The sequence below is a fragment of the Xenopus tropicalis genome, chromosome 5 (assembly GCF_000004195.4).
Source record: "Xenopus tropicalis strain Nigerian chromosome 5, UCB_Xtro_10.0, whole genome shotgun sequence".
In the NCBI taxonomy this organism is placed as follows: Eukaryota; Metazoa; Chordata; class Amphibia; order Anura; family Pipidae; genus Xenopus; species Xenopus tropicalis.
The window spans coordinates 96,830,874-96,854,026 of NC_030681.2; the positions used below are offsets into that span (position 1 = coordinate 96,830,874).

The window sequence follows — 23,153 nt, forward strand, 5'->3', positions numbered from 1 at the left end:
CAACAGAATTATCTGGTATTCATAATAACAGGCACCACCATTCATTGCTAGTGTTTGTATCTGTCTGCAGCAACCAGATTGTATTGAAATAAATAATAGAGACGTATTTAAAAGCATATATTGATCTAAGTAAAAATTGATCTGTATGATGGAAACTGCATACACTTCAGCTTTCTAACAGAGCTACACATTCATATATTCCTTGACAACAGCTGTTCAGGTTTGTTTAAGAATTTTTATTTTCTTTCAAATATCCACTTGAAGTGAAAGGTACAGCTAAACGGCAGCAAAAATTATTTAACCATCTATTAGTAAAACATTCTTTTATGCAAGAAGAGTTGTGCAAGTATGGTACCATAAATCTTTAAATATATTTTCAAACATATCTGAAGGGCCAATATACATTAAAACAACAGTCTGTAAGCTGTATGAACATAAATGAACATTCTTGCAAAATGAATACAATCTAAAAATAACCTTAGCAATAGAGAAACGGCTGTTTTCAGTCAAATAAAACTCTGCGTAGTTATTTCATTCAATTAAAGCAACCCGCATATTCCAAAAACCCCAATATTCAATGCTTTTTTTTTTTAATATTATTATACATGCAAGAATAATGCATTTTTAAAGAGGCCTTTCTGATACAGCAGTGAAGCTTTTTACACGGACAAAGAACATTGGTGTGTACATCTTGTCAATGTCAAATGCTGTAACAGCCGTCTCTCCAGTTGATCTAAAGGAAAAAAACAAACACCAAGAGGAAGTAATATAATGTTACTGGTTTTTTTTCTTTTTTTACTTTTACCATGTTTCCCAGCAGCCACAGGCACATCCATGTAAGACACATCATTCAGCAACACACAGTTCACAAACCTTAAACATACAATTCTAACCTATAAAATCCACACTGTTCCTGGCTATAGTTGCTGTAGATTTTACGATTTATGATAGATAAAAAGTGTTAAAAAGGCAAATGAACATACATATTCTTGGTTAGGACCTATACAGTAATTTTATACAACAATGTCATAGTTTCTAGAATAAATGGAAGGTCTTTTAAAGTGTACACAAAGTATATAATAACTAAATGCAGGCAGGTAATTTTTCTTAAGAATGCTGCCCAGTCCCCGATAATGAAAATCAACCTTAGAGCATGATGCTACTATCCAGTATTGGTAAATTCATTCTTCTACAGGACACTGTACATAAATTACTACAAAAAAGTTAGACAGGACAAGAGTGATAAACATGCACAGATATCATTAGTGACATGGGAAACTTACTTGTAAGTAATGTGACAAGAATGGTGGATCCAGACAAGCTTATTAAATTTGTGACGTCCGCTGGAACAAAGCTGTAGACCCACATGAAAGCTGCGTTCTGTTTCTTGAACTTGGGGTCGACGGAAATAACGATATTTCTGATAGTCACTTGGTTTCTGCATTTGAAATGGAAAACATGCTTATTTTACTGTCCATGGGGACCATCTCTTATTGTAGGATGCACATCTTAATCACAAAATCATCTGCTTTATGTATTTAAAGGAGAAGGAAAGTTACAATCACTGGGGGGTGTCAGTTTACCCCAGGGCGGTGCAGCTTTCTCCTAACAGGAGAACAGGCCAGGGGTTTCATTTAAGTGATTACAATCACTTGGGGAGGTACCCCATAATTGTTAAGCCTTTCCTTCTCCTTTAACAGAAAAGCCAAAGTCAGGTATGTTTGACAGGCCTCATAAAAGCTTTGTCCATATTTGGACAAAGGCACCCCAGCCTAAGCCTAAGCTTACACATTCAAATATGTAAAAGCTTCAAAGCTTTGCTTTTGTTTTGAGTCATTGCCTCCTGCTTGCAATGCACATTTGGCATACCCTATGGGCATAAACTGTCGGGGTACAAAATTAACAACATTAAGACAGAAGCCCTTCCATTACATATTTCAGCCCGACACTGAAACTGCTTCAGCTTAACTTACAATTGGCGAAAAGATACATTGAAATGTTAAGGCTTTCACTTAACAACCAAACATGAAACCCGATACAATTGTAACTTTACCCCAATGTGGAAATATTTCCACACAGTGGTGTGAAAAACTATTTGCCCCCTTCCTGATTTCTTATTCTTTTGCATGTTTGTCACACAAAATGTTTCTGATCATCAAACACATTTAACTATTAGTCAAAGATAACACAAGTAAACACAAAATGCAGTTTTTAAATGAGGGTTTTTATTATTTAGGGAGAAAAAAAATCCAAACCTACATGGCCCTGTGTGAAAAAGTATTTGCCCCCTGAACCTAATAACTGGTTGGGCCACCCTTAGCAGCAATAACTGCAATCAAGCGTTTGCGATAACTTGCAACGAGTCTTTTACAGCGCTCTGGAGGAATTTTGGCCCACTCATCTTTGCAGAATTGTTGTAATTCAGCTTTATTTGAGGGTTTTCTAGCATGAACCGCCTTTTTAAGCTCATGCCACAACATCTCAATAGGATTCAGGTCAGGACTTTGACTAGGCCACTCCAAAGTCTTCATTTTGTTTTTCTTCAGCCATTCAGATGGATTTGCTGGTGTGTTTTGGGTCATTGTCCTGCTGCAGCACCCAAGATCGCTTCAGCTTGAGTTGACGAACAGATGGCCGGACATTCTCCTTCAGGATTTTTTGGTAGACAGTAGATTTCATGGTTCCATCTATCACAGCAAGCCTTCCAGGTCCTGAAGCAGCAAAACAACCCCAGACCATCACACTACCACCACCATATTTTACTGTTGGTATGATGTTCTTTTTCTGAAATGCTGTGTTACTTTTACGCCAGATGTAACGGGACACGCACCTTCCAAAAAGTTCAACTTTTGTCTCGTCGGTCCACAAGGTATTTTCCCAAAAGTCTTGCCAATCATTGAGATGTTTTTTAGCAAAATTGAGACGAGCCATAATGTTCTTTTTGCTTAAAAGTGGTTTGCGCCTTGGAAATCTGCCATGCAGGCCGTTTTTGTCCAGTCTCTTTCTTATGGTGGAGTCGTGAACACTGACCTTAATTGAGGCAAGTGAGGCCTGCAGTTCTTTAGATGTTGTCCTGGGGTCTTTTGTGGCCTCTCGGATGAGTTGTCTCTGCGCTCTTGGGGTAATTTTGGTCGGCCGGCCACTCCTGGGAAGGTTCACCACTGTTCCATGTTTTTGCCATTTGTGGATAATGGCTCTCACTGTGGTTCGCTGGAGTCCCAAAGCTTTAGAAATGGCTTTATAACCTTTACCAGACTGATAGATCTCAATTACTTTTGTTCTCATTTGTTCCTCAATTTCTTTGGATATTGGCATGATGTCTAGCTTTTGAGGTGCTTTTGGTCTACTTCTCTGTGTCAGGTAGCTCCTATTTAAGTGATTTCTTGATTGAAACAGGTGTGGCAGTAATCAGGCCTGGGGGTGACTACAGAAATTGAACTCAGGTATGATAAACCACAGTTAAGTTATTTTTTAACAAGGGGGGCAATCACTTTTTCACACAGGGCCATGTAGATTTGGAGTTTTTTTTCTCCCTTAATAACGTAAACCTTCATTTAAAAACTGCATTTTGTGTTCAATTATGTTATCTTTGACTAATAGTTAACGGTTTTTGATGATCAGAATCATTTAAGTGTGACAAACATGCAAAAGAATAAGAAATCAGGAAGGGGGCAAATAGTTTTTCACACCACTGTATATATGTTATTTTTGCAGTGCAAGGGGTAAAGCTCGTGAGGGAGGATTTGGTTTTTTTGCGTCTTCCTGTGGTCTGAGCGATACCAGCAGTTCCTGTGTCCTCCAAGTAGATGTAGGAGAAATACAAAAAAATAAACCATGTTAGAAAAAAAAAAAACCCCAACAACTAGCTCCTACCATACTGACATATACACTGTCAATATGGTAGGAGCTAGTTTTTGGTGTTTTTGTTCTAACATGATTTATATTTTTGCCTATCAGCAGTCACAGTCTGCATTCTTTAATTTGCACCCAAGTATACCAACCTCCTCTTTCTTGTTGGTTATTACAGCAAATACTTTGGTTTGGTTGTCTGTATCTTGAGAAAGGCGGTAGTGGCCAAGCAGCATTGCATCAGTTCTGCAGATTAGGAAAAACGTAGTAAGACATATTGTCTAAGAATATAATTTAATTTAAGAATACTTAAAGGTGAAACAGAAAAATAAAATGAGGCTGGGGAATAATTTTGATTTACATACAAGAACATTTTACAATTGGTTTTATTAAGCAAAAGTAAAAAATGTTATCAGAGCGCATTCACAAAATGAAAAGATTGTATGTAATTAGCCTCTCTGTTCCAGCTAAACCGGCTTCACGTGTTACTCTGATATCTTGACATGTAGGGAAGTTAAATCATTTAACTTCTCAAAGCTAAGAACACTACAGGAAAGGGTGAGGATTTGAGGCATGCTCACCCCCTGTTGTAATTTTTAGTGTGATTTAGGATAAATATATTATCAAATTCTATTTACTTGGCAATGGCTTTATAGAATAGCCAGGTGTCAGTATACTATCTAAAAAGCACTTTTTGCTTAAAGGAGAAGGAAAGGCAAAGTCACTTGGGGGTGCCAAAATGTTAGGCACCCCCAAGTGACTTTAATCGCTTACCTTTTACCCCGGGCTGGTGCCCCAGTTCAGAGAGAACAGCATCAGCCCGGGGTACCTGCAGCGCTTCCTCCTTCCTGCTTTGCTTGTGCGCGCGCATGCGCAGTAGAGTGAAAAGCCGAACTTAAACAGAGAAGTCAGCTATTTAATCTACTGCGCATGCGCCGGTCGTTTAGTCATTGCAAAACGAAGCAGGAAGGAGGAAGCGCTCTGCTACAGGTACCCCGGGCTGGTGCTTTTTTCTCCTAACAGGAGCACCAGCCAGGGGTAAAAGGTAAGCGATTAAAGTCACTTGGGGGTGCCTAACATTTTTGACTTAGCCTTTCCTTGTCCTTTAAATATTACATGTACAAAGGTAGGTATTGTGCTTCGGTGTTGCTTGCTTGTATCACAGGACAGTCCTTTCTTTAGTGTAGGACAAGTTTATTTAGATATTGTTCAGATCACAGGGTCTCAAGCAAACACCTCCTAAAGGTGTATGACTCCATATGAATATCTAAACTCAGCTCAAGGCTTATTCCGAATGCGTGTGCACTGCTGATCATTTAGCCTTACAGACTGCACTTGCCTAGAAGGGTGCAGAGATGAGGCTGACATTAAAACAAAGGCTTTTTTAAAATTTTCATTTTAGGGTTACAGTTTACAAACTCATAAGTTAAAGGTACATTGCGAAGAGAAGTAACCAATTAATGTGTGTAAAGAGACAATACAGTACCCAGTAAGAAAGCCTACAATACAGTGTAAACAGAAATATTTATCTAAGCTATCTTGTATTCAGGACATTAATAACAACTATTATAGAAATAGAAATTAAACCTCGCATTTTTCGTCCGTAAACGAGGAACAATTGTTTGGGGGTCTTCAGGTGTAGTCAGCATCATCACATGTCCATCAGGAAAAAATCTCAAATACCTAAATGTAAACATTAATCAAAAGATATAAATAGTTGTTTACTATGCAACACTGCCAATATACATTTTTGCTAGCCTTTAATGGTAAAAAATTTATATAGATCATTTTCCTATTCAAGCACCATTTCAATGCACTATTGAAGAGAAACTAAAGCCACTTATAACACCTCTTTTATGCTGCTGCAGTTTTTTTTCCAGATACTCATTGCAGATTTCCACTCTGCCAAATCGGTCTGACGGGCCCGAATCGGCATCTTAAATCTGCCTGTGTATGGCTACCTTTACTTAGTGATCAATACCACTTTTACAAAGCTCATGCAAAACTGAATTTAAGCCCATACTAAATTTATACAGGTATAGAATCTATTATCTGAAATGCTTGAGACATGTGGTTTTCCAGTTAAGGGATCTTATTGTAATTTGGATCACCATTTAAGTCTGCTTAAAATAATTTCAACATTAAATACATCCTATAGAATATGTTTGCGACCTATATGGATTTATGCAGATTAGTTAGGATCAAGTACAAAGTACTGCTTTATTAATAAAGAGAATAGGAAATCATTTTTCAAAATAAGGAATATTTGCTTAAAATGGATCGTACGGCAGGTTGCCTTCCCATAATTCAGAGCTTTCTATAACACAAAAAAGTGCGGGTATAAAAGAGAGGTATGTCCATTCATTGGCTGATGTAATCTATCATGTACGTGTATCCTCAATTTGTGCATGAACACAATGAACTGTACAAGCCAAGAGGCTGCCTTTAGTATTTAGGACTATTCAATGTCATATTGTACTGAAAAAAAAAAAAATAATTCCATGGAATTACTGCCCACATGCCTTGAGGAAGAGCCCGGCCGGGCTCGAAACGTTGCATTTTGTGTACAGTATGAATTTGATCTTTTAATATACTTTTTGCACTTTAAAGTGTGTGCTGTCCATTCTTGAACTTATTTTATATGCAAGGATATCGGAAACTGTTGGGGACGTGCACCACGTTTTGTTCTATTGCAGGGTGCTGTACTATTACATAAAACATCCAATACTTGAAAAGCACTCACGGCATACGATTCAATAGAATCAATTTTTATTTAAACAAAATATCTACGCGTTTCGATCCATATAGGATCGTCATCAGGATGATATATATTATGAAATATATATATTTATATTTTTATAAAGACCTATTATGCTCATGGGTATATTTTCCTTTTAAGCCCAGGGGGTAGTAACTGGCATGCATCATCCAAAAGATCCAAAGATCCTGATGCGGGGACTGCTATAGTCATTCTAAGGCACTTTAATTTGTTTTGAGCATGAAATATAGCAATAAAACTATATGGTATTACCTACACATATATGTTTATGGGCTTGTTTACTGTGAATGTGCTGTGTATACATGAGTGCTATTTTTATTCCTGGTCTGGTCCTGCCCTGCTTTTTCATTTAATCCAAAACTATCTGTTAAAAATACACACATTTTCTGTCAAGTTCTAAACTATGAAAGCAGCTTCATAACAAAAACAACTTATTGGCTTTTTTTTATGGATGAGCAGTTGTGCATTTAAGTCTGGAGACTGAATTCACTGAAATGTGCCTAACATACTGCCACCCCCTGTGAATTAAGCTTCTTGCTCTTCAACATTGTAAGAAGGGTGTCAGTCTATTTCTGATACTTCTGATTGTTTTGATGAGCTTTTACTTTTAACCTCCAGCATACTTTAGCTTAAAGCTGTTTAAAAAGCCAGGTGTAATGACAAAAAATTGGAACTAGTTCTTATAGGGACATGAATATATATGGTAATCATACCCACCTATAATATTCCACTTGATGCCATGCACGATAAAAACCATCCAAAGACTGCTCTCCCTGACGTATATAAGTGGTCTTACTGATATATACCCCTGCAACAGACATTTTTTACAAACACTTATTAAGATTACATCCACAGTTATACTTTGGCATAAATGGGCAACACTACACTTAAAGGAGAATGCAAGTCAAAATTTTAAAAGTATACTGCCCAATAGTCCACACTTTTGGCTCACCTAATCAAATATTTACTCAGTCACACTTACTTCACATTTTCTGGTTTTTTGAACAGACAGCCATCTTTAAAAAGGTATTCTCCCTTCCCTTCCTTTATTTATACTGCACATGTGTTTCACAAACACAAACTTGTTTCTACTTGGTTAGGTTCATAAAAGCATAGACTATTATTCATTTTTAGATCCCTCTCTTGCTTGAGCTACTAATTCTGTAATTTATGTCTCAGATGTAGCTAATATGTTACATTATCTAACCATAGTGACTAAAACCGTAGCAATCCTAGCTGTATATAAGTCCATTTTTTATGGAGAGTAGATATTATATCGTTTTTCAGGTAAAGCCTTTATTATTAGGTAATAAATCCTTTTTTATTATATTTATTTAAACAACATACCATCAAATCGAACCCGTGGTCTTTCCAGAAACATCTGCCTCCAAGTGGTGTAGGGGACAATTTTCACACAGTTTCGGCCCCATACTTTTAGGCAAGCCAGCCGCCAGATCTCTGGGTCTCTGAAAAAAAGAATAGTGTGTTTCAAATAAAACAAATTATGAATCACCAAAAATAGACATCTATTACAATATTTATGGAATGTGATTCAAGGTGTTTAATGATGTAATCTGTTACATGACTCACCGTACCCGATGACCTGTATAAAAGCATTTACTATTATATGGTCATGCAATCCCTCTGTGACGTCTAATGTTATAAATTGTACATTTTTCCTAGAATGCCTACCTTCTTACCACATAAGCAGCACAAACAGTAGGTTCAATGTACATGACATGAAAATTCTCTGGATAAATATTTAATGGCAAAATTTGTTAAACACCACACCAGTGATTCTAACCTGGGATCCCAGCATGCACCTGTAAGGTACCAGGTCAGAAATCTGAAGCACTTGTGGCTGCCTAACAAATTGGCACCCCAGGTAAAGTTGGGTTTTATTGTCCATTAAAGTTCATATCCTGTATTATAGCACTGAATCTGTGTAGCAAAAAATTCACTAATAAATTGTACTAATTGTACCTGTACCCTTGTAATAATTGTAATAAAGTACCAAGTGGCAAAATATAGGTATGGGACATATTAAAAAGAAAAATCAAAATACAGCAATGTTGTTGTGTTCTGTTCAGTTATTTTTTCAGTTGATTTGCCTATTCCTGTAATAGGACATTACACTGTACTTGATATTATCCAGGAAAACATTAATCCATGAAGATAGCAAAATAATCCAAGAGTTTTTAATACTCAACACTTTCCTGATTTAGGCAAATGGCTAAAAAAAAAAAGACATTTTCAGTCAACACTTGCTTTAAAGAGAAACTATTGAGAAAATTAATATAAGAGCTTCACCTCATGGAAATAAGAAAAGTTTTAAATATAATTCACTACAAACTCTGTATAGCTTTTGAAAAAAAATTGTTACTCTTTAGTATTCCCCTCATCTGTATTATCTTGAGGCAAGTTTTGGAGTCATATTTTGACTCACAGTTGGTCAAATACTCTCTTTGCCTAGACAATGTTTCAAAATAACTGACTCAGATACAAAGCTACATGACAAATTGCTGAAATGAGGATAGTGAAGAAGAACTTCAGAAATGGTACAAGATTTGTAAACAATTAAATTTGGAAAGGTTCTTCTCCCCACCCCTTATCCGGAAACCCTGTTATCCAGAATGTTCGGAATTACAGAAAGGCCATCTCTCATAGACTCCATTTTAATCAATTAAAGGAGAATGCAAGTCATAAAAACACCACACTTTTGGCTCACCTAATCAAATATTTACTCAGTCACACTTATTTCACATTTTCTAAAACAGGCAGCCATCTCTAAAAAGGTATTCTCCCTTCCTTTCCCTCCTTGCTTCATACTGCACATGTGTTTTATTCCCTCCACCACCCCCTCTGCCAGATCCGGTTCTGATTGGCTTGTGGGCATGTGTAGCTCAGAACAGGAGACAGGATCAAGTTACACACATGCTCAGAGAATAGGAAGGCTGCCGCTGGCACCTACAGGAAGGGGAGAGAGATTTCAGTGATGTCACTGTAGTCTTCACACTGCTGTAGGCTGCCAGCACCATATCTCAGAGAAGCAAGAAGGGATCTGGGAATTTAGATATGCAGTAAGTACTTAAAAAGAATGCCTTTAGACTTACTTTTAATTTCTATTAACCTTTCATTGTCCTTTAAGTCATATTTTTAAAAATGTTTTTTCCTTTTTCTCTCTAATAATAAAACAGTAGCTTGTACTTGATCCCAACTAAGATATAATTAATCTTAATTACTGTTTAAATAATTTTATTAGCTGACAAAGTAGGAGATCCAAATTACGTAAAGACCCCTTATCTGGAAAACCCCAGGTCCCGAGCATTCTGGATAATGGGTCCCATACCTGTACAAAATTTTCATTTTAACAATAGTTCCTCTTTTGAGCTGTTGAACTCCATTCTGTTCTATGGGATGTTTGTGCTCAGTGGTAGTTGTATCGCTTGGAAAATAAAAAGTACTAAGGGCCCATTTACTGAAGTTTTCTGAGAAAAATGTAATTTAAAAAAAAAAAAAAATCAAGTTTTTTTTCCCCTGAGATTTACATGTTTTTTGGCAGCATACGATTGTTTTGTTTTTTTCTCAAAAAAAATCTCGAAAAATAAGAGAATTTTTTTTTTTTAAAAAACCCACAAACTTTTGAAATTTATACAACTTTATATAACTGACAAAAAGTATACCAGGTTTAAGCTGCTGAGAACCATTCAGTCCTATGGAGCTTAGAATAGTAGAAAAATAGAATAGTCAGTGACAGCCTGTCCTTGACACATATTCAAGTGTAAGTTAAACACGTTATTGTTTTTTTTATTTCACACACTTTCAAGGGGAAATTAATTGCAGCATTGTTTTTTATTACACATACTTCATGGGGAAGTTAATCCCATCACTGTTTTCTATTTCACACAGCTTCAAGTGAAACTTAAACACATTTTTGTTTTTCAAGTATGAGCACCAATGCTCCTAAAATGGGCAAATGGCTGCTGGAGCACTTCCTGTTTGGGAAAAATAAAGAGGATTTATAGAAATGCACTGCCATTTAAATTTCACAATACTTTTGAGAAATGGCAATATATTCTCAAAAATTATGTAAAACTTTCACCAAAATCCTAACTTTTTTAAAATGATTGTGACTATTAATAAATACATCACTAATCCATTTTTTTAATCAGAATACTCTCAGGAGTTTATGAGAGTTTCTAAAAACAAAATAATCCGATTTTGACTAAGTGTTTTTCTTAGCTTTTATGCATGGTGCTCCATATTATGTACACCTCCACTTCCCTCATGGGAACAACAGATTTCTTTGTCCACCAAATGGCATGAGCATTAAACTTGAAAATTGTTTGCTTAAGTCCAATTTATTAACAACAAAGTACACAGATGATTTCATAAAAATCAATTTCAATTATAAAATAGTATAACAGACACTATTCACAACAATACATTTGTACATTTTGTCTTATCATAAGGCCGGGGTTAAAAATTCTTATTTGACAAATAAAACACAAATTGACTTTAAAATCTTGATTTTGAAAGGGGTATATTCCTCTTAAGTGGAATACCTTGCACAAATATAAAAGCCCTTGCAGACCAAGGAAAGTTGCTCCAGTGCTCGGAGATCAAGGTCACTGGACACCACCCAGCGAAAAATATACATCAGCACCTCCATTGGGAGCACTAAGGAAAAGAACAATATTGCAAATAAAATGCTAAGTCGTTTTGTCAAGGATATAAAAGTTATGTTAAATACATGATTAAACATTGTAAGAACAATAGACCTGGGTAAGTTAAGCCTACTGTATGCAGAAGTTCCCAAATCCTTTATGCAAATGGCAGTAATGCGTACAAATACACACAAGGATACTAACAAAGAGCCTTGTTAAACACTCCATTTATCTCAAAAGCTAGGATTTCTATAAAATAAATATCTCAAAGTAGCTTGCATACATGCACTTACACTAATTACTACACTCTCCAGATGGAATTATATGGCTGGTACGAAAGATACCAAAAACGTAGTATGCAGTGAATCACACATGAGGTTGTTTAAAAAGGCGATCACATCTTACTTACACAAATTAGGTTTGCCAAGAGATGTTTCATAAACTTTTTTAAAACTTTATAAAATCCTGCACCATGATCCAAACAAAAAACACAAGGGGGTGATTTATATACAGTGGCTTGCAAAAGTATTCGGCCCCCTTGAACTTTTCCACATTTTGTCACATTACAGCCACAAACATGAATCAATTTTATTGGAATTCCACATGAAAGACCAATACAAAGTGGTGTACACGTGAGAAGTGTACGAAAATCATACATGATTCCAAACATTTTTTACAAATAAATAACTGCAAAGTGGGGTGTGCGTAATTATTCAGCCCCGAGTCAATACTTTGTAGAACCACCTTTTGCTGCAATTACAGCTGCCAGGCTTTTAGGGTATGTCTCTACCAGCTTTGCACATCTAGAGACTGAAATCCTTGCCCATTCTTCTTTGCAAAACAGCTCCAGCTCAGTCAGATTAGATAGACAGCGTTTGGGAACAGCAGTTTTCAGATCTTGCCACAGATTCTCGATTGGATTTAGATCTGGACTTTGACTGGGCCATTCTAACACATGGATATGTTTTGTTTTAAACCATTCCATTGTTGCCCTGGCTTTATGTTTAGGGTCGTTGTCCTGTTGGAAGGTGAACCTCCGCCCCAGTCTCAAGTCTTTTGCAGACTCCAAGAGGTTTTCTTCCAAGATTGCCCTGTATTTGGCTCCATCCATCTTCCCATCAACTCTGACCAGCTTCCCTGTCCCTGCTGAAGAGAAGCACCCCCAGAGCATGATGCTGCCACCACCATATGTGACAGTGGGGATGGTGTTTTCAGAGTGATGTGCAGTGTTCGTTTTCCGCCACACATAGCGTTTTGCATTTTGCCCAAAAATTTCCATTTTGGTCTCATCTGACCAGAGCACCTTCTTCCACATGTTTGCTGTGTCCCCCACATGGCTTGTGGCAAACTGCAAACGGGACTTCTTATGGTTTTCTGTTAACAATGGCTTTCTTCTTGCCACTCTTCCATAAAGGCCAACTTTGTGCAGTGCACGACTAATAGTTGTCCTATGGACAAATTCCCCCACCTGAGCTGTAGATCTCTGCAGCTCGTCCAGAGTCCCCATGGGCCTCTTGGCTGCATTTCTGATCTGCGCTCTCCTTGTTTGTGAGTTTAGGTGGACGGCCTTGTCTTGGTAGGTTTACAGTTGTGCCATACTCCTTCCATTTCTGAATGATCGCTTGAACAGTGCTCCGTGGGATGTTCAAGGCTTTGGAAATCTTTTTGTAGCCTAAGCCTGCTTTAAATTTCTCAATAACTTTATCCCTGACCTGTCTGGTGTGTTCTTTGGACTTCATGGTGTTGTTGCTCCCAATATTCTCCTAGACAACCTCTGAGGCCGTCACAGAGCAGCTGTATTTGTACTGACATTAGATTACACACAGGTGCACTCTATTTCGTCATTAGCACTCATCAGGCAATGTCTATGGGCAACTGACTGCACTCAGACCAAAGGGGGCTGAATAATTACGCACACCCCACTTTGCAGTTATTTATTTGTAAAAAATGTTTGGAATCATGTATGATTTTCGTTCCACTTCTCACGTGTACACCACTTTGTATTGGTCTTTCACGTGGAATTCCAATAAAATTGATTCATGTTTGTGGCTGTAATGTGACAAAATGTGGAAAAGTTCAAGGGGGCCGAATACTTTTGCAAGCCACTGTATATTATATTTTTATTTTTTCGATTTAGGATTTTTGCACTTAAAAAAACTCAAATTCGAGTTAAGGTTCAAAAACTCAAATGTCTAATATTTATTATGTGCAGAAAATTTGCCAGCTAAAAGCTTGCGAGTTTCTATAGAAGTCAATGGGAGTTGCCCTAGGCAAAGTCAAGCTATATATGCAAAGTTTAAAAATTTGAGTTTTTTAACTTTGTAAAATCCAAAAATTAGAGGTATTAGAGATATGAGGTTTTTTTTTTATTTGGATGATTTTCCTTATTAATAAATAAGCGAGCATTCAATATGCAAGTTTATTCAATTTAGAAAAACAAACTCGAAAACCGATTAATAAACCCATAAGCTTAATGTATACATCCCAAATACCCCTAAAATTAAGGAATCCTGAGAATATAATGAATACGTTTAGAATACAAACTGAGTAAATAGAGCAACTAGCAAACAGCAATCCTCTGCTAAATAATACAGTCTATGATCCACTGAACTTCATTCTTATGTGTTCAATATATGGGCTCCAAAACTCAGGAACCCTTAATTAATGTCTAAAGAAAATAATGGGGGACCAAGGACAACTGGGACATAAATGGTACACTCTGGTCGCACCTAGGTACCATCAGCTATGTCGATGTTGGGCTTGAACCTTATTCTGCCAGCACTTAGGTCCTTCCTAGCAGTTAAATAAAAATGTACTTTTTACTTACATAATGTAGTGCAGTAGATAGAACTGTTGCCTTGTACTACTGGGGTCTTAGGTTTAATTTTAAATAGGGTAGTCATGGCTGGATGGGGTTTACGTTTTCCCTGTGCTTGCAAACACAGGAACAGGAAGATGAGAGTGATTATTGCTGTAAAGCACTTAGCCACATATTGGCACTTTAATTAGGAGTATAATGATAATGTGCTTTTTACCTGAGATATGAGTTTGAGTGACATCAATGTCTGGCTGACAAAGTTTAGACTGTTGAAACGTCAGTTGCTGCTGGAAGTAAGATAACAGATCAGCCATTTTGCTGTCATTATTGGCATCATCCAAGCTGAAAAATTAACAAATAAAAATCAGGTTATAGGAATATTCATACATGGTTGCAAAGTAAATGCAAATAACTTGTAAATTAAGTCTGTGTAAATTAATTATACAGCAGAAGAGACAACCCTAAGCACGCGTGCTGCTTTTAATGGTATAAATAAAGCTGAAATTTTAAGTGGATATCCTGTTGTCCGCGTGCTTAGAGTTGTCTCTTCTGCTGTATGGTTTACCACCCTTGGCTACTGGTTCGGGGCTTTAAGCACCCGGACCACATTCAAGACACAGTGGGGCACATTTACTAATCCACGAATCCGAATCACGAATGGGGAAAAAAATCGCATTGGAAACGAAAATTTCGTAAGATCGCAAATATCACGAAAATGCTTACGAAAAAATCGTATTAGTCACGATAATATCGTATTGGCGATCCGAAAGTCACGAAATTTTTGTACCGAACAATTGTAAACAGCGGTAAAACCTTTCCGATTTTTTCGTGCAAACGTCCGAAAAAGTCGTGCGCCGTACGAAAAAGTCGTGTGGACGCCCGAAAAAAATCAGCGAAAATACGCTCGGAGCGTTCGTGCTTTTGTAAATGTGCCCCAGTGAGTTATTATCAGCACAAACAAGTTTTGACTGTGTTGGGACTTCTGAAATTTGCTAATTAGCGATAGGCTCGGGGTATAGACACCCGGGTCCTCCACTCTACTTGGTATGACTTTATTTAAATTTTGCCCAGTACCAACAGTGGTTCTGTTCATATAGACCAACCTTGATTTTTTTATAGTTTCTTTTGTTTCAGATTCCTATTCATTTGTTATTGTTTATAATATTGTGTAAATTAATTGTTAGCATTTTTTATAATTTCCTCACGTGCAATTCCATTTTCTTTCTTTTTTGTAGGAAGGGCATGCATTGCAACATATCATAGTTTGCCAATGTATTATTCACTGTTCACTTACTTTGCCAACTAAAGAAAAATTATATTTGCCTTAGCAACAAGAAAAATACTACACATCAGTTTAATATCACAATATTTCTTGATGGAGATCTACTCAAATTAGGGATGCATCTTATATTCTTAGTTTTTATGTAAGGCAACTGTAACACAGAACTGATAGATTTGCATTTTGTGTGGAATCTAACTAATACCCATGTAACTTATACCCATGTAACAAATACCCATAAAACTAAGGCTGAACAGTAGTTACTTTTTTTAGCCAGAGTTTCTGGAAATAAAAAAAAAAGGAGGACGCATCTAAACAACCAAAACAACTGCTATGTCTTAGGGTTATTTGCTCCACTGCTAATGTGCATATTAGAACAGAACAGCATATGAATTTATGTCCTGAATTTTTGCGAGTGGGTGAACAGGAAAAATTGCTTATACTGCGCCACAATAATTTAGGGTGGCTTCTGGCATTTCTCTACAACTAAAATACACTGTGGAAAAACTACCACATGTACCATTTGCCTTAATTAGCTTGTACAGTAAAGGATATATAGATATATACACACAGTATGCACTTGTAAATAATGGCACATTGACTTTTATGAAAATTAACTCCAGATCCTAAAATACACTATGCACAGAGGGCAGTGGCACCCAAAATACATTAAACACGGTGAGAAGCAGATGGAACTTCAGCCCCAGATCCATACAATTAGGCAATAATTTCTGACACCCCGAACCCCTTACCCTTACAAAAAGCAGATTTCTCAATTGCTCGAGAATATTTCAGCATTATAGAGGGGGGAAAAAAATGTACATTGCTAAACATGTTCACCACCTAGTGGTAGACATGAGAATAGCACCCAATCCAAAGAAACCCTGTTTTGGTATTATGCAACTTGGGTCTTTTTGAGAGTACACTGAGCAGGGGATACAATAGCTCATCTAAAAGCAGTTCTATTGTGTAGCATTGTTTCCTTCAAAAAGTTCAGAAGCAGGCACAATGGCTGACTACATACCAAAATTACAACTAGAAAAATACAGAGTGAATTATCTGCTATGTAAACAGTGTAATTTAGAAATTAAAAGTCTATCATAAAAATCATGACAGAATCCCAATAACCTTCAAAAGGTTGTCTTGATTTACAAATGTACATCTTTTGATTTTAAGTTTTTTTTACACATACAACTTTGCTGAAGTTAGTAAATTGCATGGCAATCTTTAGGGGGTTAGTTGATGACTGCCTCTACAGAAAAAAATGGGTGGGACGATACTAGGGACATATTCTGTGACATGGTAAACTGTTATAAGGTTGTTATATCTCTGAGCTTGTACCACTAGCCAGAAAATAAAAGCTAAATAAGGAATTCATTGAATCCAGGATCTGGAATTCCGCCTTTTTGCAGCAGGATTTGGATTCGGCCAAATCAAAGTGTCTGGCTGAAGTGAAATAGAATCCTTAAAATCACGAGGTTTTTGTCAAGTAAAATTACATTTATTTCTGGAAACTAAATTTTATTCATTTAGAATTCAAAAACTGTAATGTTTTATTCAACCTTGGTACATACAAGTTTTTCGTATCACCATCAGGAGACCAGGTATAGTTAATTTTGAATTCAATGTCTGGCACAAGCTGCATTGCTTGACGGTAAAACTTGATAGCTGTAAAAATATCAAAAAGGGTAAAAGATTTTAGGATTGCACAAACAGAAGTCTCAAATATGAGTAACTAAAAATAAAGTTAAGAAAACCAACTTAGAATACAGGCCTAAGTTCTGTTGCTGACCAGACACACTTGATTCCATATTTGTAGTGTCAGACAATACTGATATTTGTGTTACATAGTTCAGTTGGGTTGAAAAAAGACCAAAGTCCATCAAGTTCAACCCCTCCAAACAAACCCTAGTGCATACACAAACACACTTATACTGACCTATCTATATACAGGTATAGAACCGGTTATCCAGAATGCTTGGGACCTGGGGGATTCCGGATAAGGGGGCCTTTCTGTAATTTGGATCTCCATACCTTAAGTCTACTAAAAAATAATTTACACATTACATAAACCCAATAGAATTGTTTTGCCTCCAATAAGGATCAATTATATGTTAGTTGGGATCAAGTACACGGTACTGTTTTATTATAACAGAGAATAAGGAAATCATGTTTAAATGAGTGATTTTATTAAAATTGAGTTTATGCGGAGATGGTCTTCCCATAATTTGGAATAATGGGTTTCAAGATAGTGGATCCTTTACCTGTACTCAGGCCTCAACAGGACCTTTCTCAAGGATGCAGTATTTTTTTTGTTTATAATAATATTGGATGTGCACCCCGTGATATACATACTTTTTGCATTAGAGTGCAGACACTTCAAGGGCTGATTATATATATATATATATATATATATATATATATATATATATATATATATATATATATTATATATATATATATATATATATATATATATATATATATATATATTATATATTTACCAGTATCTATATTAATTGTAAATTTTTGTATCACAATAGCCTATGATATTATGCTTAGGAAATCATCCCAGCAACTCTTAATACAATCTGCCATCACATCATCACCAGGCAGGGAATTCCACAACCTCACTGTGAATAACTACCTACTCTGCTTTAAACTAAGGGTTGGTTTCTGGTGTGTCAATCATTTTTACCACTTTTATGGGGAAAAAAAAAAGAACACCTCCTATCTGTCTATAATGCCTTCTAATGTAAAGAATAATCTGGTCCCCTTGCAAACATCTTTTTTCAGAGAAAACCACAACCATAACATGCCTTCATAGTTTAAATCTTTCGTCCCCTTTAACAGTTTAGTTTGCAGAACTGCAAGGCTAATAGTTAAGACATTTAAAAAAAAAAAATCTTAGACTAAGCCCAGCTATAACTCTCTTAGGTTTATTTAAAGTGAACTACCCGATTAAGATAAGATGTAAAAAAGTAGCCAGTACCTTCATAAAGAGCTCCATTTTGTTCCTCTTCTGCTGCCTTAAGAAACAGTTCTCTTGCCTGATTAGGTTAACAAATAAAAAAACATTAATTTAAAGCTAAAGTCATAATCACAAAGGAATGAATTTTTTAGGACAGAAATTAGAAAACACATTTGCAGACAGCATTACAGCAATAGGGTAAGGGAGGGGGTAAATGCCAGTAAATTATCTACTTCACAAGGATATCACAAGTAGCTTTATTTCCGCCTTAGCTCAGTTTTTATGATTAAAATAATAGGCAAAAAGTATGTTCAGCACAAGCCCTATTAAATGAACTTATGTTGAACAAGGAAGTCTACTGTCCCTAATGTTTCCCTCCTTGGTTTTGCAGCTGAGGTGCATTATATTTAACGTGTTCTAAATAATTTGATATGAAGCACTTGGAACGCCATTGCAAAATGCCTATTTCTGCCTATAACTGCTTCCCATAGCAAACTAAAGGAAAGGCCATGCAGGATGCACATGGGGCAGTGGAAAAAAACGTTTGCTCAGGAATGCTTAGGTGAGCACTTCTAAGTGGAGATCACTTTTTAACTGCTGTGCTTCAGGCACAGTTTTTCCAATAGTTGTGAAAGACAGAGAAGGGCATATTTACCAATACTGGTTTCTGTTTGAATGCATGTATATGTGCTCACATCGCCCCATGTGACATTAGCATAAAAAAGGGTTAATGCATAGTCACTGTTTTGTGACTTGTGGCAATACTCAAGTGTCACAAGCAGAGAGTACACAAATGTCAGTTCATAGATGCAAAGGCAAAGGTGGAGCTAACAGACTCTGCTGTGACTATGCAGAAAGGGTCCTTGTGTGACAGGAGAAAGGAGGAGATTGGAAAAAGTTTCTTCGGTTTATCCTGCCTCTACTGAGGAGCACCTTAACCCCAGCTGCCCTAAACTGACAGGCAGGACAGTCCAGTAAACTATATTAAATTTACCTTCGCCTCTTTAGCCAATTCCTGCTTTGCTTTGGTTTCTGATACTTTTCCCACCGGCCCTCTAGCTGCTGCATTACAAGGCCGATTTTCAAGCCCTCCAGAGCTCAATCCTGGTGTGAGTTCAGACATCCAACGAGCTCTAAACATCTGCAGCTCTTCCTAAAAGACAGCATATTCTGCATGAAGTACCTGGAAAGTCTTATTTAAGCATAATTTGTACACTGTATACAGATTACTTGCTCTACCTTTAACTTAAAAATGTTTCAGAAATGAATAATGCAGAGCAGAATAGCAAAGTTCACTAACTCCATCATCATTTACCTGAAGATTTGTTTCTCCAGGTCTCCCATTTTCATTAGACATCAGGCTGTCAGTATAAGAATCCTCATCACCTTCCGCCTGTAAAAAAAAAAAAATCAAATGAATAAAAACTAATCAGATAAAACCCAAACAAAACACATTTCTCACCTAGATTTATCCACAGTATAATATTTAAACTCCTCTGACTGCCACCCATTGCAAAAAATGTAGGTTGGTTGGTTGGGATCCATTTAAACAACCTAATTACTACACTAGACATAATTTCACATTCAAAAATTTGATTTGCTGCATGGGAATCTCATAATAACAAGGAAATTTGCATGAATCAATCTAACATTCTACTAGAATCAAATACAGAAGGCAACAAGCCGGTAGTAAACCAAAATTAACTTAAATTAACAAAGCAGTTTAACTACCTCCATAGAGAGATCTAATTAGCCACTATACCATATGTTTAAGTGTGATATCCAAGAAATTTGTCAGCGGCCATAAAAATATTTTTGATGGCAACCTCAAACTTAAGTAAGTTAACCCCGCTTAAAATGAACACAGTGCTCTTCCCAGTCCCTTTAAGCTGGGTGCCTAGCCCAGCATTTTTTGTAAGCTGCCCATCTCTGCTCCAGCTTCAAGGTTTGCCCCAACCCTATCCAGGTCAGTTTTACAGAAGCTGATATGATTGTGAACTTTTGAAAATTCAGCATGCGATACAGTTGCAGAAGCACACAGTACAACTAGAGCTGCTGTAGAAAGTGTTATATTATATCAGAAATACAGGACTTTGAGGCTCAATTTAATTTTTCCACAAAAAGTTACCTTTTCATTCCACACATGGTAAAAAAAAATTCTGTGGAAAACATAAACTGAGCAATTTTGCAATCTACATTTTTTCTTCTTTTTCACTTCTGAGATATTAGCTGTTTATTATAGTCAATTTTATGACTTTTGAAGAATTGTTCTGCGACACTTCTCATGGGTGGGATGTGCTGCGTATACTTAAGAATTTAAAATTGTGATAAACCTGCCCTTGCAGTTCTTTTGGCTGAATTGAAGAATTTCCCAGCAGTAATGCTTCAACATCTAATGGAAGCCTTTAAAGAACAGCAGAAGCTGGTACAGCAATAAAAGGAGCCCCATCTCATTAATACCCTATCCAGGTGTGTGTATGTAATGTATGTTTCTATATAGTAACACACATACCAGTTGGTTAAAGGGACACTGTCATGATTTTTATGGTATACTTTTTATTTCTAAATTACACTGTTTACATAGCAAATACTTCACTCTACTATTTAAAATTGTATTCTTGAACCAACAAATGTATTTTTTTTAGCTGTAATATTTGTGTGTAGGCAGCCATCTCAGTGCCTTGTGTCTGAGCTTTCAGAAAAGGCCAGCGCTACACATAAGATGTAACTGGAGGAGTCCCGAATTTGCTTGTGTTTTTGAAAAACTGATTTCAAGCAGAAAAGAAGATTGGGGGCTACTGGAGGCATCTTCACCTATTCTTCCTTCTAAAGGGCTGTGAAATTTAGGGTTGGTACAGAAGGCAAAAACATTAGTTGCCTTAGTTTTTCATTTTAGTTCTACTTTAAGGGCAAACACGAAATCTCTTATTATTTTGTTATTTTCCTCTGGCACATATCAATGGTGATGTTGGGTGAATGGAAATGTCTTGGCATATTCACAAATGAAAGCTAATTCCTGTAACAAAGTTTGGACACCTTTCTATTACAGGAGACATAGTAGAACTACAGGTGTCTGTGCTATATTTACACACTTGTTGTGCTCCTAAAAAGCATTGTGTGCAAGCTGTAAAGGTGCCCATACACTTTCAGATCCTCTTGCTTGGCGATGTCGCCAAGCGAGCGGATCTTCTCCCGATATCCCCCACCTATGGGTGGGCAATATCGGGAGAATCCAGGATAATTCGATCGTTTGGCCCTGGGTATAGGCAAAGTCAGTCCGGGGACCGCCATCAACGAGCCGATGCAATCCCCGATCCAACTAGATTTAACTTGCCCGATCGATATCTGGATGATTTCAGGCAAGATATTGCCCGGGCAGGCCCGTCGGTAGTGCCTATACAATTAGCTGCCGAATCGGTCTTAAGCCTGTCTGCACAGGGTGAACAATCATGTGAAGAATACTCCTGCAGATGTAGGCCTGGTTTGGGAGCTGCTGGAGTATTCTTCTTATCTTTTATGACAATGACTCATGTTTTTTCATTTTACTAGCACGAAGACCATTGTGATGTTACTGAGCAATGTATTACATAAATGTAAACATGTTCCACATCTCCAAAACATAAGGTAACTTTTAAGGGATTATGCAATAATGAAAAGTAGCATTTAATATGCAGACATCTTACTAGCTGCTATGGGTTACTGCACCCTGGCAAACTGAGTTGCTTTTATTATTAGGCTAGAACCTTGTTAGGGATCCTGTTTTTATACATTATAACTATAAATGGGTTTTAAGTACTGCTAGTAATGTTTTTCACCCCTGGCCAGGTTTAGGGTTTGCAGCTTTTCTGAAGATTAGAACAGGGGACAAGGTGCAAGGATACAAATTCCCTCCGCTCTAGTATGTAGTACTAGTTTATAGCATACCAGTACTTTCGGAAGTTACAAGGCAAAAGGGCCGACAAGGCCACTCTCACCGTTAAGCGCCATGTAGCAGAACAAACGTGTGCTATAAAAAACCTGCAAAACGACAAAAACCCGCCTCTAAAAGTGCAGTTCCCTGTACTACTAACCGGCTAAAACTTTTCACACAGCTTTAGCCCTCCTTTCTGAAAACATGCTGCGATTGACAGGAGAAATGATTTTATGCCCCTTGCCCACCACGGTGCCACAAACCCCCCAACACAGAAGAAAAGGCCATTACGTAGCAATCCCGCGCTGCAGCCCAGTGCCCCTAGCGTGCCAGGTTCAGGGAAACGTAAGGCGATTTTTGGGGGCGGGCCAACAGGTAGTACACGTGAGCTTGTTTTCACTGCAGCGATTGGAGGGTCAGGCTCACATGACCTTTAATTTATAGTATTTGTTATACGCACAGATTTTCCTTTAGTGACCCGCACTATAACAGGTTGTATAATATTGCGAGTCAATGCTTCCACGTAAGTACGACACACATGTCCTATCTAACAGACCAATGGGAGGGTGTTACCATGCTGGGCGGGGCACGTCTTCTCGAGGTTCAGCACAGTTCTCGGTCGGAGAAACGCAGGACACAGCGGGAGTCAGAGCGGGACCTGCGGACGGCGGCCATGGCTGAGCGGCGAGACACGGGCTCCGAACTGGAGGAGCCGCCGAAAATTGCACAGATCACGGCACCAGAAGCAAAGATGGTAGAAATTCCGGAACTAGAGAGAGGAAAATGGGTGGTCAAGAGCGGCGCAAGTAGTAGGGAGACACTTGCATGATGGGACAGCGGAAGGGGGCGGGGCGACAAGAATAGTAACCAGAGAGATTCA

General features: G+C 37.4%; 1 protein-coding gene across 4 annotated transcripts; it reads right to left on the reverse strand.

The window, feature by feature from the left end:
* Nucleotides 1–215: 215 nt before the first annotated feature.
* On the reverse strand, nucleotides 216–23,055 carry fbxo9 (F-box protein 9). 4 transcript variants are annotated; one of them, XM_012962833.3, is made up of 13 exons: nucleotides 22,847–23,055; nucleotides 19,679–19,756; nucleotides 19,358–19,516; nucleotides 18,385–18,442; nucleotides 16,967–17,060; nucleotides 14,331–14,455; nucleotides 11,194–11,308; nucleotides 7,976–8,094; nucleotides 7,346–7,436; nucleotides 5,437–5,532; nucleotides 4,002–4,095; nucleotides 1,284–1,438; nucleotides 216–733 (listed from the first exon to the last, which is right to left on the reverse strand). In XM_012962833.3, the coding sequence occupies exons 1-13, from the start codon at nucleotides 22,847–22,849 to the stop codon at nucleotides 625–627; spliced, it is 1,296 nt and encodes a 431-aa protein (XP_012818287.1). In that variant the 5' UTR covers nucleotides 22,850–23,055; the 3' UTR covers nucleotides 216–624. The 4 variants fall into 4 exon arrangements, with proteins under 4 accessions (XP_012818287.1, XP_012818289.1, XP_017949308.1 ...); XM_012962835.3 differs by lacking the exon at nucleotides 22,847–23,055 and adding an exon at nucleotides 22,565–22,652; XM_018093819.2 differs by lacking the exon at nucleotides 22,847–23,055 and adding an exon at nucleotides 22,434–22,578.
* Between the last annotated feature and the right edge of the window lie 98 nt (nucleotides 23,056–23,153).